This window comes from Anopheles funestus, chromosome 3RL, assembly GCF_943734845.2.
Source record: "Anopheles funestus chromosome 3RL, idAnoFuneDA-416_04, whole genome shotgun sequence".
Lineage (NCBI taxonomy): Eukaryota > Metazoa > Arthropoda > Insecta > Diptera > Culicidae > Anopheles > Anopheles funestus.
In genome coordinates, this window is record NC_064599.1 from 7,417,478 (window position 1) to 7,434,681 (window position 17,204).

Genomic DNA, 17,204 nt, shown 5'->3' on the forward strand with positions numbered 1-17,204 from the left:
TTAGCTCATTTGAATATTGGAAAAGACTTTTCGTTCTATATTCGTATAACGTATATGTTTTGTTTTTCTCTTCATTTTCATTGGTGTGTTAATGTATGAATGTCATTCCTTAATACCCTGCTCGGCTGGTGCTGTACCTTGACGATGGTAATTCGATTTTGATTACGCAGGCAAACACAACGGCAGGGCGGTTGAGTGGATGGATTCTACTGGCAAAGAACTTTCGCTGTGGCAGAATATGATCAATAGGCCCAACTTTTGGGTCGAAGGGGCCCTCGTTTTGCGGCCGTCCCTGGAAAATGCAAAATTTTCCACATAATTTTCAGAACCCCCCGTAGAAAGCCGAGGAATCTTATAGTAGAGCAGATTCCTCTCAAAAATCCATTACACTTGTTCCATTCCTATCTTCATCCAATTAGTGCTAATTAGCGTAACTTTGCAAAAAAAAAAACAATATAGAACAAGTAGACAATGAGCAAATACATTATAAGACGAGCCGACGAAAAGTTTGTAAACGAGAGTAAGTTGCTCATTAACAAACATTCACACACAAAACTAAGAAAAAAAAACATATAAGCGAATGAAATGTGGAAATAGAATTGTGATGTTGCTTTGCAATCAACCTATACAATATAAAAGAAAATATTGTGGTTTATAAGAAAAGTTTAATAGTTTAAGTAATTGTGCGAAGGATCTTTTTTCTGGACCTACTGTGAGTTTGCTAACAAAATGTGAACGGATCTACCATATAGAGAAAACAGAAAAAAAACAATAGTAGAACATGTTTGCGTAACCCCAAGTTGAGCGGAAAGAGTGAGAAATAATGAAGCGAAATAAAATCATTAGAAAAATAGTGGAATGAAAAGGAACAGGGAAAGTAAAGTGGAAAGTAGTATCGTACATGATCTATCACCTCATGCTAATGGAATGAATTTCATCTGTGTTCATCTTTACCATCTAATAATACCATGTTCAATCATATCGAGGCGCGGGTGTCGTACACACGGGGGGTGTGCCAACACTCTTGTAGGCAGGACGTAAGCAGGGACAAAAGTCAAAGTGTTCGTTTTCCTAATCCCAATACTAGCTACTATCAATCGTTATGCTCCATTAGACTTGCCAGACTGGAGCCCTCAAGCTCAACCATGTTGCGTCTCGATACGATCTGTTTCGTCCATCGTTTTATCAGCACCAGCAAGTTAGTAAGCGCTCATTATCAAACCGAAGCATGTAAACGAAAAGTTTGCCTTTTTTGAAAGCAAAGTATAAGCGATTGAATTGAGCACAGGACAGGTTAGTTTAGTCACAGAAAGGGTAATGTTTAATAGTGAAAAAAAGCAAGGTAGATTATTGGGAAGGGGAACAGTTTTTGTTTTGCGTTTCGTTAGAGAAGTTTGGACATCGACAATTGATCTTGGACACATATCATATGCTCTCCACATCGTACATCGTATGCGTGATAAATTCCTTCCCTTCTACATACTTTGCCAAGCAATAGCAGTGGACGGCTTCGTTTATCGAGCGTATACGAGCAACAACCTTTTTCTTGTTATAGCCTTTTTCATACCATATTAACGCTGATTGTTATACAAACTTGATTCCTCTTGAGTCTGAATCTGATGTGTAATGTATAATGCAAATATGTGGAGGCGACTGTGTGTGTGCGCGTGCCGTAGTGTATAGTGCCACAACCCGTAGGCACAGTAACGTATGAATGCATGCACACAAACAAATTTAGCGACATATTTACAATTCTTACAAACAACAAAAAAAAACAACCAATCAAACGACTGACCATGTTTATATGATAATTATAGTAATGATACGATTTATCACCATATTCGTTTATTCGTAATATGGCCGATGAAGTAAGTGTTGTACGAGCCTGAGCAAAGTAGTGAGTCGACCTTGATCAATTTATTGAACTGCTCTAAGAAGACAAGAAGAAGAACAAAAGAGGAACGAACGAACGAAGGAATGGCGGTAGGATGTTGGAATGTTGGACAATTTATGAACAAAGCATGCACACCACATTAACTGTGAGTGCGGTTTGGGTTGCAATTGCAGCATCATGATGGCATCAACATACACATAAGTGGATGAATGGTTACGATACAGAAAAAAAATCCAACAAAAGTCACTTAGCCGATGGTGGATCATCTCGAAACAAACAGGAACCATGCGCGTTACGAGCGGTTTTGACTGGTGATTTGTGTGTGCATACGCATACGTACAATATACACACGTATTTTGTAAAACGAACAATTGTAAACATAATTCTATTGATAAAAAAGAAAAAAAATGATTATATTATACACACACAACACGGATCATGAAGCTAGAAAGAATAACATGAATCACGCAAAAAATCTTATGAACTTCGCGATTAGAACGTACTACTCCATATACATACATATATATACATATATAAATCTCTCTCTCCAGCAGTTATGAACATGCTCGTAGCGTGTGAGAGAATCCATTCATCCACACGTGTGCACCGCTGCGTGAGGGCAATGTGTGCTATATAGTAAGTAAATCTAGCATAAACACTATTAGCAGAATTCAACCGGAACGCGGTTTATCGTTCTAATTCACAATCATTGGGTTTTGGTAGTGTGTTGTAGCTGCAGTTGTGGTCGGCCATAATATTGTTTGTGAGCCCATGTTACGTCGTGAACGGGGAGGAAAACGATGAACGTAGAAACTAGGACACACACAGATCAAGTTAGTCCCTTGGTTCTCTTCAGGACAGTTTGTGCCCGTGTGCGGGTGAACCATTTTCGATAACTGAGGTATACGAAATGGCTTTGCGTTGAAGTTTCCCTTCGTTTGCTTGATATTTAATCAATTAGAAGTTGAAGTGCAATCAATTTGAAAAAAAAAACAAACAAAAAAACAAATATTTATTAGTTGTTAGACAACACACGTTGAAGTGTAAATGTTTTTGTACCACAAGTTGTCGTGCATTATGACTGAGCAAAAATGCATAACATTTCCCGTGCAGATGAATGATGGTAGGACCTTTTCCATGTTCTGCACCTTCTTTTCGTCTAAAATCATCCTTCTTGTAGTGGTTTACATATTTTTACATACAAACACATAACGTGTAGGGAATGCAACAAAAACAAAATGTAGTATTATACACCCAATCAATCAATAATTATGAATACGTAAAAGAAAGGTTTAGATTAAAGACATATGAATGCAAGCAAATGCAAGCTATATACTCGCATACACTAGTACTACTTTGTACTTGATTCGTACTTGTTCCGTTTGTGTTTTTGCTCGTAGCCCATGAACAGATAGTGTCGTTAGTTTGTTTTTTTTGCGTGTACAAAAAACACAATATTCGCAAGCTTTGTGTAACAATAATGCTTTTCGTTCGCAACAAATCTACAACACAAAGAAACGAACTGTGCAGCTTGCTCAATGCTCGCTATCAACAGAAATAGCATCGTTCTTAATTATGCTGAACAACAACAAAAAAGGCGGGAGAAAAATGCACTAATGAAGAGAAGTGTAAGACAGAAAACGTTAGTAACTTTATTATTGCGTACTGCACGCTCACCGCTTACATCATCTAATGTAGCACGCACACAAACACCTACCGATTACCCTCCTGCTGTTGTATCCGCTTTAAGCTACTTACGGTAGCTGGTCACCGGGAGTTAGACCTGTGCAGAAAGGCATACACGCGGCATATGAAATACGATCAGAGATGCTCTTATCGAGTTGGTATTTGTCGTACAATAAGGTAGGAACGTTCGAGAAACGCTGAATGTGAAGGCGCCACAATCACCAACAACCTTTATTAATAAGCCGTAGTACAATCATTCGACATTCATTATTACAATTTCGCGGTTAAGATTCGTAAGCGTAAGTGAGAACATGTGAGATTTGCTGGTAACTGTGAGGCCAGAATTTGTGTAAAAGTAAAACAAACAATACAAGACACACTTTGCCAAAGCGAGGGATTTCAAAAATTTTCATTAGGCATCGGTGTATGTATGAGATGAGATTATTTCATTGTAGAAACATTCGTTACAGCATTGTAGGTATTACTGCTTAGTGTTCGTTCATTTCGATTAGAATTTCGTAAAACGCTGCTGTCCGTTGGTTGGAGACGATGGTAACTCTCAAGCAATGCAATGCATGTATCCCAAAAACGCACACATCATCGTCATGCTGTGGGACGAATTAGTAGAGAAGGTATAGCAAACTACAGAACTAAATATAGTAACGATGTATCGGGGTCAATTCCTATCGTTTGTGAGCAGGCTTGCAATTTCCATCCTTATGACAGTTGTATGGCGTTACGCAAGGACACAGTTTCTCCCATGTCCAATTATGAACAAGTGTAGATAATAATAAGTGAAGAATTGAGCATGCGGTGGGACCGGTTCGGCGGTGCAAACAAAACAAAAAAGGACAAAGTTTGTATCTTAAAGATACGGTAAACCATTCGTTCTATGGTAGATGCTTTTTGCGCGCTTTTACGGCACTTCTTTCATTTCTCGTTCTTGTTGTTGGTGTTTCTAATAGTAGTGATCGACTGGCGGTGGCCTAGCCCGTTATGTCGCTTCTTGCGACGTAGATGTAGATTTGTAGCAAGCCTGAAAAAGAGGGATGACATTGTTTAAAAGAAACACAGAAAGATGGTAGAAATGTAGTGTGTCTCATCAATTATGGTATGCCGCCGGTATGGCCGGTATTATTATTATTATTATGCTGCTTGAACGCAAATGCACGCATCTTGATTTGCGTTCACAACCAAAACCCCATTAACCCATTTGACTCTTATGACAATTGAGTAGGATATATATGCAACACCTTTTGACTCGAAACATTTTTGAAACATGATCTTTACTAAAGGCATCTTCGTCGACGTCGATACCTTTATATTCCGGTTCACAAACTGATGGTGTGCGGTCACGTACGAGGATCGATACGTTAAATATTTCATACACTTAGTTTCCTTCAGCCTTTCTCAACCTCAATGAAAAGGAACAAATCATATTCGGATGCTCATTATATACACTTGAAACAAATATATATATACACACATTAAAGATATTTATAGCATGTATAAATGCATGATGATGGTAGCAATTATGAATTATATTCTAAGTAGCTGCCAAGAAGGAGGAAGAAGTATGAGGAGTAAATAAACAAAAAAACTGGAATGGAAAAAAGAACGTTACGTAGAGAAGCAGTAGAACATGCAGAACCAGACACCTTTCATTTCATTTTTTCGTGACGATCTTTAGCTTCGTTTCTTTTTGAAATAATCAAGTTTTGTGGAGAATGGAGAATGGAGCTCGGTGAAGATTTTTCGGAAGGCTCAAATGGTATGTTAGGAAGGAAAAATGTAGGTGAACGAAAAAAGAATTTAATAAAAGCATCAGTTAAGGATGGACGGTTAAAGACGGAGATAGATATGATGCTCCTCAGAGGAGTCCTTCTGCCACGCGGCCAACGAAAGGGAAGAACAGAGCATATAGTGAAGACATAAACACACATCCACACACATACACAAACACACACGTTTGAATAATGGCAGAATTGATGCAAGTGGAAACAAGTGCAATAGTATAAGCTCTTTCTTCCTTCTCGAAGTAGATAATATCATCATTTTCCAAATCTTTCTTCCAATTGTTGTGTTGCGCGGGTGTGTTGCAGTGACAAACTTTACTAATAAAAAAAAACAACCTAAAAAAATGTATTGCACTCTAGCATATCTGTGTTTATTGGATTTAATTAAAACCCGCGGTTTTTCTTTCTTTTCTTTTGCCATTTTTGTTTTTTGTTCTGCGAAACGATCAAGAAACGATCTCTTCCAGCTTTTGTACTGAAGGTTGTCTTCTCATTAGGGATTTTCTAACGGTCGTCAGTTAGAACGGCTAAGTCAGTTTGCTTAGCCAGAGATTTAAGACAAAATATTGAGAAACACGTCCCATGATGTCGAAATTTTAAAAGACATATTAAAGAATATAACATACTCTTATAGCAGTTTTGAGTTTTGAGGATATGACGAGGACATATGGGTTGGTGTATGGAGTTTATCGTATTGACTCCCTTCCTAACTTTGCGTTGAAGTCCCTCAGGTTAAGTTTTGACATATTGCCTGGAATATTGATCAGGTGTGAACGATAATGAAGCTCTTAAGATAGAAATCTACCTGGCAAGCGCAACAAACCTGAAGTTGATTTCGGATTTCACTTCGCGAAAAAATCCCTTTTTCTGTCGGAATGAGAATATGTCTACAAGTGAGATATGCCTCCCGTTTGAGCCGGTTTTCTTTCAGTTTGCCAACTACGCGGACAACATCGTCTATATCAAACGTTGCTCAATTAATTTCAATTGACCGGCAGTGTCAATTAAATTGGCGCCACTTTAAAAAGTAAAACACCACAAATACATCCATTTTCTGCTGGCACAGTTGCGACCAATACTGTTTTATTTTTCGGTTAAATTCCATCGCAAACATGCGTAACGCGTATAAATGTTCGGGCCTCGGAGACGTACCACGTTTAATCGCTGTCTGTTGTGTGGTCCAAGCGGATCTCTGGTCTACAGAAAATACTAATAATTCTGAAACAAAAGAAAGAGTTCAATAATTGTGTTTGAAAATACGCTTGCAAGTGATAAATTTAATCAACAGCAGAACAATGGAAGGAAGAATTGAATTACTTCAAATCTACAAAACATTCGTCATTCGTCTAATTTTGTGCTGTGATTTTAAAAGGAATTTTTCTCTAACCTTAACCAATCGGCTTCGTTTAAACCTATTTTTTAACCTAATAATATAGCTTAGCCAATACTCTGTCCGTGGTGGTGAGTAAATCAACAAAACTATGTCCTTTCATGGTAATGGCGTGTATGGTAAGAACTCCTTTTATGGGGTTTCGTGTCGGTAATAGTTTCCATCTTATATGATATACAGCGTGTATGTATTGCTTTTAACCCTCTTATATTCTAGGTATCGACACATCATACCAAATTGCCCATCCAACAGCAAAGACCAACAATCAATCCAACATCGAAACTTTCCGTTGCCATCTTAAGAATCTGTTATCTACCTATCTCTTTTACTTTACAAAGAAAACCTTTTCTGATTGTACTTTATTTTTGTTTTAATCGTACTATAATTCTTGCCAATTCATTCCACCTAGACACCGTACATCGAGATAATATTCCGGGATGCACCGAAGAAGCGTATCAAGCGCAATCTGTCGTTAAACTGTGACGAAAATACGAACGAAACGCGTTGCTGTCGGTACCCGCTGAAGGTGGACTTTGAAAAGTTCGGCTGGGACTGGATCATCGCACCGAAGAGCTACGATGCGTGGTACTGTGCCGGTGAGTGTATGATCAGCTTCCTGCCCAAGTACGAACATACGCACGTGATGCAGCTCAGCACGTCGGCCATACCGTGCTGTTCGCCGAAAAAGATGAGCTCGATTCAGCTGCTGTACTTCGACATGAGCTTCAACGTGATCTACAGCACCATCCCGAACATGGTGGTGGAAAAGTGCAGTTGCTCCTGAGCTAGGCAGCGATCGATCGCGTATCGGTAAGTGGAACTGCTAGTGGAAAGGGTTTTCCAAAACCGGTGTAAACATCGTAGGGCAAAGACACGTCGGGTTTTTTAAAACGAAAAACACGAAAGAAGGAAGAAGAAAAAAACAACGGGACCATTAGGAAACCGAATGCGTTGAAAAGGGCAATGTTTTCTAACAACTTGGCAAAACAAAAAGTCATTAAAATTATCAGCAAAAAACAAAGCAACAGAATCGCTTAACTAATGCGAAAGGAGATGGTGTTGTATCCTTTGTTTTGTCTTTAAAAAAAAACTCTACTTCTACAAACGAGTCTGAAGATTGGTAACATTTTGGAGCTTAACTAAAAATTAGTCTAGAGTCGGTTAGCCAGTAGTAGGTAGTAGTACTAGGTAACGAATTGTACAAGGCAATATACATACATAGCACATACGCTTTAGGCAATGAAACTCAAAATTCTTAAAACTTTATCGAAGAAAACAAGAAAATACGGATTCGCTTTTGAAGTAACAGGTTTACGAGGTTAAGACGACTGCTTGGGCCAGAGACTAAAAGGAGAACAACGAATAAAGACACTAGTTAGCGTGTAGGGACGGAAAGGTGACTTCTTATCGGTTTGGCTGCAATTTGACGTACCAAAAAAAGGTAAAAAAAGAGCAAAAGTATACGACGACGAGCTTCGAATGTTGTAATACGTAGCAAAAAAAAAAAAACAAAATCTAAAATTTACAAAATAATACAATATGTGATAAAACTAGCAAGGGAAACAATCGATATAATGTACGGCATTTGGCATTAGTAGCGAAAAAAAAAACTGGGAAAGAATGCGTAATGGTTCCGAATTGGTGTTTGTTGTGCCTGTCGCCTAAAAGATTTCGTTTCGATGATCGTTCCATTTTTCCAGTCACAATATCACGTAGTTTTGTAACTTAATAAATAATCCCCGCCCAACTAATGGTGTACACGTACAACTGCAATGTTGGTTTCTGTATTTTTGGTTTTATTTTTTGTATGATTTTTTCTTCCACATTATAATGGACGACATTTTTATAATTGGATTTGCTTTGTTGTGCAATCGATGATAAGCTCATTTGATAACAGTTTAACAGACAAACGGTAAATAGACTTCGAAATAGTTTAATACTTGTCCAAAAGTAATAGTTTTAGCTTTGACCGGCGATCGTTCATCCGCCATTTTGACTATATATTATGTTGGTGTCGATCGATCGATCTCATAAAATGTGAACATTTGAAATGCACACAATGACGACGAGTATGTCCAAGGTTGCCTAATACAATTAAACTAACCTTTCATGCCGTATTGTGTTAATGAGTTACAATGTTAGCTTGTTTACTTCTCGTGCCTTATTATACTTCTAATATGTATTATATATCACTTGTTTCCTGCTTATCACGATGCCAGGGGGTTACGCATTAAGACGCACTGTTTTCCGGATGATTCAATCGTGCCTCACACAGCCGCTTCACATGCATCTGACCGAGCAATTCGGCTTGGCGTAAAATTTTCCGTATGTCACCCGTGCGCTGATGCCGGTTCGCTAGCAAGTAAGCGGCCTTCAGCTGACCGGACACGATGTAACAGTGTATGCGTACCGCGACCGAACTTGCCCGATTGATCAATGCCTCCAGTGCAACCTTCGTATGCACGCCAGTTCCGTGCCGGGTGATCGCAACGTCCACCGAGACGCGCACGATCTCGTCACAGATCACTGTTACCGTCGGTTCGGTTGCACCCGTGCTGCCTTCATTGTCGACGATCACGTCCAGCAGTTTGCCGACGTCCTCAATTTTGCTATGGTTGATGAAATATTTCGCCGTCAGCGCATACACCCGCTGCATGTCGAGATTGTAGTCTTGAATGATTCTGTAGCGTTAAGCGAGGGAAAATAAAAAAACAAAGAGAGAAAATTATTTTTACAGAAAAAAAAGAAGAGAAAACACTCAAAAGATGTTTTACCATACCTGTAGGAAAGACCGAAGGCTTCTTCCACATTTTGACCACAAACTAAGGTTAAAATGGCAAGCTGCAGCTTATCGTGGCTCGAACCAAACAGTGTTGGCAGTTGGGATGCTTCACGAAAAATCTGTAACAGTTGCAAACAGATGCATTTAAATCAATACTGCTACGTAAGCACATAGGGTAAACATAAACAACCCCTTGTCGTGTGTATGGATATGAATTGAACTCACAATAAGCGTGGCACATTTTAGTAAGTTGCAATCAACTAATACAACAAAGTATTAGTATTGGATGGGCGCATTCAAATGCGCGAATAAATCCCAGTTCCTCAGCAAACCTACCTTCGGTAGCAGTGTGACCGTTTGGCGTCCTTTAGCTTCACATGTGGCTAAAAATTTGGTGACATCGAGCTGCAGCAGTATAGTGTTGATGTGATTGTTCAACTCTTTCGGGTCCAGCTTCATCAGCAGCGAATGGTGCGTATCGATGGTGCTGTTAAGGCGCACCTCTTGCCAGTTACATAGTTCCAGTTCGTTCTGTAAGTGTGTACGGTGGTGCATTAGGTTCAAACATTAGCTTTGTTGGCGTAGAAAGATGTGCAAATGGCACATCCTTCATCTTACCTGCAGATGGGAAACACTCGTCTTTAGATGATGTTCGGATGCGTGCAAATCGGTAAACGTACGGCAGCCCATCGTGTAGAAGCGCACGCAGGTCATGCTTGCCCGTATGGGATCCTTCAGCAGTAGCTGCAAGCTGTACAAGCTGTTCAGCATGTCGTTCGTCTCGAGATAGCGACACGCGTACCGTATGTGTTCGCGCCACTCGAGCAGCGTATCGTCGATGTCGGACAACCGCTGCACAACCGTTTCCAGCTCGCCACGTTGCAGATAGGGCAGCAGAATCGCGTGCAGAAACACATCCGGATCGACACGCTGCGCCAGTATGTAGCGGAGCGATGCCACTTCCGTTTGCTGGTAGCGCATCAGAAACTGTACCACACTTTGGTGCGATCCGTACGCCAGCAGGTAGTGCATTGCTTCCTCAAACAATCGGCTGCACATGAGTGACGCACTATCGTTGCGTGCCAGCCGTTCAGCATTCGGTCCGGGTATATCACCATCGAACTCACCCTGACAGATGTGGCGCAAGTTGGCAAGCGTACTGAGAATGTTTAATGCCGGTTCGTGTGATCCTCCGATACTGCCAACCGTTGCCTGTCTTGCCGCATTTACCCGCGCGGTCACACGCTCGGAAGGTGCCCCAAGCCGGGCTGTGTACGTTAGCGCGTACAGAATTTCGTTCAGCAGTGGAGGACATCGTGTAGGACGCTTTACGATCGGCACTTTCGTAGCGCTAGCGTAGATCATCACCGGTGGCATCTCGATCATACGCAGCACCGCTTCACATTCGGCTTCGGTTGCAACGCGCGGCAAACAGTGGGAAAACTTTTCTCTTGCCGTGTCGTAGCAACCGGCACGCAAGCATGCCATTCCCCATGCGGCCATTACACCGTTCAGCGAGAAGCCACACTTGAGCGACAGTTCCAGCGCTAGCGTCCACTTCTCTGCCTTCACCAGTGCATCGCGCAGCTTGCGCAAACTTCCATGATTGGTCATCGATGGTGTGTGTAGCAGCAGCGACTCACAGTTGTCGTGTACGATCGACAGTATAATTTCGGCATGTTCCTTCATCTTTTCCACTTCCGCGCCGCCACCACGCACCTTCACGCCGAGCGTCAGGTTTAGCAGCATCCGTGCGACGAGTGCGTAATCGATCTCGGGATTCGGTACGCCGGGATGAAGCGGACGCAAGAGTGCTTCCAGTTTGGCACAGTGGTAAAGCAGGAAGCTGGCCATCTCTTCGTTTGCCGTGTGCAAATTGCTGATCGCCAAACATTGGTTCGTGGACGGTGCGTACTCGTAGCTGTACTCATCCCGGATCACATTATCGTACCGCTCGTTACCGGTCAGTTGCCACTCGAACTGGCTACCGGACTGGTCGGACGTACGGGACTGTGTTCCACTCGGTACCGCTGTTCCCATTTCCAACTGCGCGTCTTTCGCCTGTGTTCCCGCCAGATTCTGCCAGCAATCGTCACACACTCGCACAGCAACGTCCTCGTAAAAGCTTTGCAAACGTAGTTTTTTCTTCGAGCACGAGTGACACACAACGCGCCCACACCGGCGGCAATGATGTCGACGGTTCAGCATCGAAAACGTCCTGCGGCAACACATACAGTGCAGGGCCTCTTCATCCTTTACCCAACGATCGCGCGTTGGTATTTCTTTCGGCATTACGAACGGTTGATCGACTTCGCTGAGTGAATCGTAGCTCGACACACGGCTTACTGCACCCAGCGTGTGTGCCGGATCGTCGGCGTACGCGCCTGAAGAGGAAATCGCATCCGGGAACACCTTATACTCCAACGCTTTCCCGGCATACACGCGCAACAGACAGTCGACACATTCGTGGCTGATGAACAGCCCATCGTGAACGGGATAACGGCGCACACCCGCCGTGTGCGGTTGCTCCTCTGGACCACCCTGTACAGCATCGTGCAGATCGCGTATGTACTCCCTGTGCTCGTAACAGCGTGCACAAACATCCGTCACGAGCAGTCCTCGGATCGATCGCATTACCGCTGCCAGCAACTCTAGCCGCGAGTTCATCAAACACTGTTCGATGATCAGTAACGGGCGGCTGGCCAGATTCCACAGCCCATCGTACTCTTCGCGCGCCAAGTGTTCAAAGATTTTCAGCGACAGCTGATACTTTTGGTACAGCGGTTTCGTCGTGGTGTAACGCTGCAAGTACTCCAGCATGTAACGAACCACTGCAACGCTCCTAATGTTGAGCATGATCGTTTCGTACAACTTGACCACCGCTTCAATGGGCATTGTTTCGATGATACGAAACAGCCACACTATCGGTACGTCACTGTCCTGTGGGTCGGTTGGGATCATCACTAGCGTGGACGCTGTCGACACTTTATGGACGGCGTAGATGAACATTTCCAACTCCGCTTCTGCATCGATCGGGTGCAACTTGATCCATTCGGCACACACCCGATACTCGCCCTGCTCGATCAGTTGATGCAGGACGGTGCTTTTATTTTCGGTGGAAAATTGTTGCGCCTTTCGCCACCCATCACCATCAGCTTGGGTTGGGTCATTATCATTAGTCGAAAGTTGCAGAATGGTACCGATCTGGAGATACGTTCGAAGTTCGTTTGCCTTCTGTTGCAGCTGTTGGCGCGTTGCGGGCATTATTCCGGGCTGTTCCTGAGGCTCGAGGTTTTTCGGAATTGCTGCCAACAGATGCTCGGATGCGCTTATCCATTCGTTTGCCACCGCAAACTCATCGACGTTCGCGAGCAAAGCGAGTGCCTTCTGTTCCATTGAAGCATTCGCCGCAAGCATAACAGATTCTACCTGGGTGTAGTATTTTCCATTCTTTTGCTGTAGCATACAGCAAGGACGGTAAGCGTCCAACGGGAACAGTTTGGTTTGTGAAACAACTGAGCTAGAAGTGCGAATGCAGCTACATCCGTTTGGTAAATAGTTCAGATCGCCAGCAGCCCGGATCAGTTCGCTGTAATTAACGATCAGTGACTGAGAACTGTTAACTGGCTTAAAGCAGTCAGCTTCAACCTTGCATAGTTGGCACAAGAGCTCGCTTTTGCTTGCAATAAATTCCCATAAGCCGTCAATAGTGTGAAACATTTCAGCAGGTTCATCTTTTGGTTCAAGAATCCTTTTCCCTATCGTTTGCACGAGATTGATTCCCAACATACTGCCGAGTGTGTCCAGGGCGGCAAATGATACACGCTTTTCGGCCAATCGCTCCAACATTAGCTTCTGTACGTCTGTTTGAATAAGATGATTTACTTCGGTAAGATTGAGATTATCAGTTTCGGTGTCTTGCCTTGTGCTGGATAGCAGCGATTGCAGTAACTTTGTCAAATGTTCCATGTACAGCTTAACTTTGGCCAACGATGCAGAACCACTTTCCGTGAGCAGTGCAAAAGTTCGGTTCAGATTATGCGCATCTTCCAGCTCGTCACAACGCTCAATCATGCGGTAAAACCGTGCCCGTCTCTTCAGCACAATTCCATTTTCCACCGTGTCCAGCGGGCACACTTCTCGCGATAGTAACTCATTAATGGTAAGCTTGAAGTCTGCCGAACTTAATCTAGCCCGTGCTGTCTTGTGGGAGATCTGGAGCGTGTCCATGATCGTCCCAAAAAAGGAAACGTAATTACCAATCCATTGTGACGTTTCGCCACCATGACCCGCAATGCTGCTGGACATCATACTCGAGGCCATGTGCGTCATGTGGTGGGAGTTTTTTAACAAAAAGTTGTAGATGGCGAGATTCAGCTCGTAGTTAAAGGGTAAATTAACGATAATGTCTACGATTTGGCTAAGTTGTAAATTTTTCCCGGTTAGAATACCGAGGAAAGGGTACCGGGATACGAATCGATCCATCGGTGCGAGAACATCCTCCGTGCCAATTGGTTGCGACTTTAGAAACGTTTCGAGCGTGCTTAATACTTTTGATATTTCAAAACCCATTGCCGTTTTGTGTCGTATATCGTCCAACAGCACATCGCTATTGCTGTCGCTCGATTGTGTTCCACCAAAACCCAGTGCCATCTCTTGCTTCTGTTCGTTCTTTTTGATTAACATCGCCAAATCGTTCTTGAGCGTTTGCATCTGTTCAATTCGCTCCACGAGTTTCCCCACGGGTTGATCTTGCAGGTTGTGCGTTTCGATAATTTGTTTCGCAAAGCTCATCTTGCTATTGGTAAGGCAAACGACAGCGAGCGTTTCGGGCGTTGCAAACAGCTTCGTGAAGTTTGTTTTGTGCCATAAAATGCTGCGCGTGCTGCCCCCGGCAAGTTCGCCATCCGCTGCGGTACGACCATACGCGATCGATTCGGTTTTCGTATCAACCGATAGTGATCCTTGACGTTGAAGATCCTTATTGCTACCTCCCGAATTGCTCGATACGGCGGTTGCCGTTAGGGGATGGCGTGTCTGTCGGCGAGAAGATTTATGCTTCGGCAACGTTCCATAGTATCCGTATCGATGCCGTTGACCGTTGGCAACATCCATGGCAGCGATCGATTCAACGCTGCGGAACAATTTTGCACTGCCAGACGAAGATGATTCACAGTAGGTTTCGGAAATGTGTGTCAGCGATGTCGGTACCGGTGGCATATCGATAAGCTGAAGCATACGAACGCATTCCGGGTCAGGTGGGGTCGCTTCGGGAGACGCAGCATGCTCGTCAAACAGTGATAAGCGCCAGCAAACGTCGGTGACAAGATCGAAGAGAGTTTGAAAGCGTTGCTTAAGCATTTCGCTCGTATCATGATAGGTGGCCGAATGTTTCCTAGCTATCAAGATCGACTTCAAGCTAGACGTTAATGTTGCAAGCAGTGGGACGCTGCACAGAAAATGCTTCCGTTCTGTCGCATTTGGTTCGGTGGAAACCAGTTCCCCACGCACAAATAGCATCGTGAAGATGGATTCTACCGTTTGCATGAACGTTTCCATGTCCATTTCTTTGAGCAGATACTTTAGCTGTGTGTCGAGATTGTTTGTAGCGATAAGGGCACTTTCCGGTGACGCAGCGGCTGAGTTTATTGCTTTGTACAGCATGAATATGGATTGCATTTGCAACAGCGCCATCACTTCAGAACTTTCCACTGCAGAAGCTTCAACCGTCAGGCCCATTATCTGTTCGTTTAGTGCCCGATTCGTTCTTATCACAGCAAGCAGCTTTGCAAAATCGGCCTCATTAAGATCCACTTTGGCACGCAGCATCATACTCATCACCGTCGCATGTTGGGAAAGATCCTTCGGTGGTAGTAGAGCCTGGTCGAAATGCAGAACTTTCTGTATCTGGTAGCAGCGTTGCATTTCTAGCAGATAGGCAGTAAGGTACGATTTATCGATGGGCAGCGGTGTCATCTGTTCTACAGCGGATGAACATGTACCCACATCACTATTTGCCAGCCAAACCTGTTCAATGAACCGTATGTAGTTTGCGTGAAGCGCAGAGCATGGAAGCGCGCCGTTGTTTTGTAGCATTGCATTGAAAAAGTGCCGCTTCCCATCGAATGCATCCCATGCCTGTTGCTGTTGCAGCGGCGCCACCAATTCGGGAAGCAGATGAACTATGAATTTGACACTTTTCCTTGAAAAAATCGCGAGCATTAACATCTCAAGATCTACGGTTTTCTTCTCCAGCGCCTTCAAAACGCACATTTTTATGCTGTTCGTTGCTTTAATTGACAGCAAACTATTTGCAAGAATGTTGTAGCATTTGTTCCGATCGATTTGCTGATCTTTCTGCTCAAAAGCTTCCAACACGGCTGCCGTTGCGATCTCGTAGATGATGCTGTTTTTGCTCGATATTTTCGACATAGCCAGAAGCTTTAACAGTTGGCACGTTGGGTATGGATTTTGGATCATGTTTTTCCGAAAGAATTTACGACATTGATCGGACAGCTCGGTTCCATCTTCATGATCGTCAAGAGTTTTGTAGTACGCTATTATTTCCTAATATAGACGAGGAAACGCAAAGCTTAATCCTTCAGTATTTGTTTAGATGAATGCAATCACAACCAAAAAGGTAGCTTGTAGACAGGTTGTTTCACATACCTTTGCAATTGAATCCTTCTTATCAATGAACAGCTCCCAGTATTCGTTAAAATTTTCCATCTTGCTAAACGATTGCACACATAATTCACTTCACTTCACTTGTAGTGCATACGATGTGCCGGACTAGTTTGAGATCGCGATCGCAATGGGAACGCGTTCTAGGCTTTCGGATTGGAAACAGCTGATATCACTATTGTTGAGTCAGTGTTATTCCTTTTCTTATTCTTCTTCTTTTTGACACTTTAGTTCATGGTTAGATTTGCGCAACTTTGTTGGTGTGTGGAATGATCTAGGACTATTGAAGTAATGTATATAAATGGTGCTCACTATTTCGAGATTTTATTCGTTTCTTGTATTCCACAATGTAACGTACATAGGAAATGTTATTAACATGTTTCTACTGAAAGATTGTTGTTCCTTCTTCCACTGGCGATAATGTTTGTTTATATTTGCATTGAACGTCAAGCAAATTTCAAAATGTGCGAGTGTGTGTGTGCACGTGTGTACATCTGTTGTATGAAAACTTCAACAAGATCTAATTGGAAACAATAGGAAACATTATATTCTTTGAAAAATGCATCCAGTTAGGATGGAAAGCAAATTAAGTTCCTTTCAGTGAAATTTTTAACCCACAACATCGATTAAATGCAGACAAATCATAACATTACATTTTCCATTCATCATCAAGCTTGAACTGGATAGGTTTCGGTATGTTGCCGCCTGTCCCAAAACCAAACAGCGATGGTGAAAGTAGTGTGCTATATTACAAACGTTCTCGTTTAAAATCGCACCATTGGCCTTGAAAATTGGGCAATTTAATGTTCGAAGATGGAAGGTTGGCGGAAGTTGTCGGACCTTTTGGGTGATTGTCAAACATCGGGAATTCTCGCTTCTCCGACACCCTTCGGCAATAACACACACACACGCACTTCGGCTTTATCACAAACTTCAAACGAACCCCCAAACTGTGGCATGTAAACACCGATC

General features: G+C 42.9%; 3 protein-coding genes across 7 annotated transcripts in view; 2 read left to right on the forward strand and 1 right to left on the reverse strand.

Annotated features, from left to right (window-relative positions):
• The window catches only part of LOC125769870 (uncharacterized), a 29,305-nt gene extending 23,570 nt beyond the window's left edge, over nucleotides 1-5,735 (forward strand). For all 5 annotated transcript variants that reach the window (XM_049438820.1, XM_049438821.1, XM_049438822.1 and 2 more), the window contains one exon: nucleotides 171-5,735. In XM_049438820.1, coding sequence (XP_049294777.1) covers nucleotides 171-319 — 149 coding nt within the window. In that variant the 3' untranslated portion in view covers nucleotides 320-5,735. The remainder of the gene's footprint in view (nucleotides 1-170) is intronic.
• On the forward strand, nucleotides 1,857-8,553 carry LOC125772225 (growth/differentiation factor 8-like). The gene is made up of 2 exons (XM_049443691.1): nucleotides 1,857-1,868; nucleotides 7,176-8,553. Exons 1-2 carry the CDS (start codon nucleotides 1,857-1,859, stop codon nucleotides 7,548-7,550), a joined length of 387 nt encoding a protein of 128 aa, XP_049299648.1. The 3' UTR covers nucleotides 7,551-8,553.
• Nucleotides 8,542-17,069, reverse strand: LOC125769872 (uncharacterized). The gene is made up of 5 exons (XM_049438825.1): nucleotides 16,218-17,069; nucleotides 10,167-16,115; nucleotides 9,885-10,079; nucleotides 9,546-9,667; nucleotides 8,542-9,447 (listed from the first exon to the last, which is right to left on the reverse strand). Exons 1-5 carry the CDS (start codon nucleotides 16,275-16,277, stop codon nucleotides 8,997-8,999), a joined length of 6,777 nt encoding a protein of 2,258 aa, XP_049294782.1. The 5' UTR covers nucleotides 16,278-17,069; the 3' UTR covers nucleotides 8,542-8,996.
• Nucleotides 17,070-17,204: the final 135 nt, after the last annotated feature.

Coding starts and splice junctions, on each gene's coding strand:
- LOC125769872 (XM_049438825.1), bottom strand. CDS start 16,277: ATGGAAAATTTTAACGAATACTGGGAGCTGTTCATTGATAAGAAGGAT. Junction 16,116..16,217: donor AGAAGGATTCAATTGCAAAG/GTATGTGAAACA, acceptor CGTCTATATTAG/GAAATAATAGCGTACTACAA. Junction 9,448..9,545: donor GCCTTCGGTCTTTCCTACAG/GTATGGTAAAAC, acceptor TTAACGCTACAG/AATCATTCAAGACTACAATC.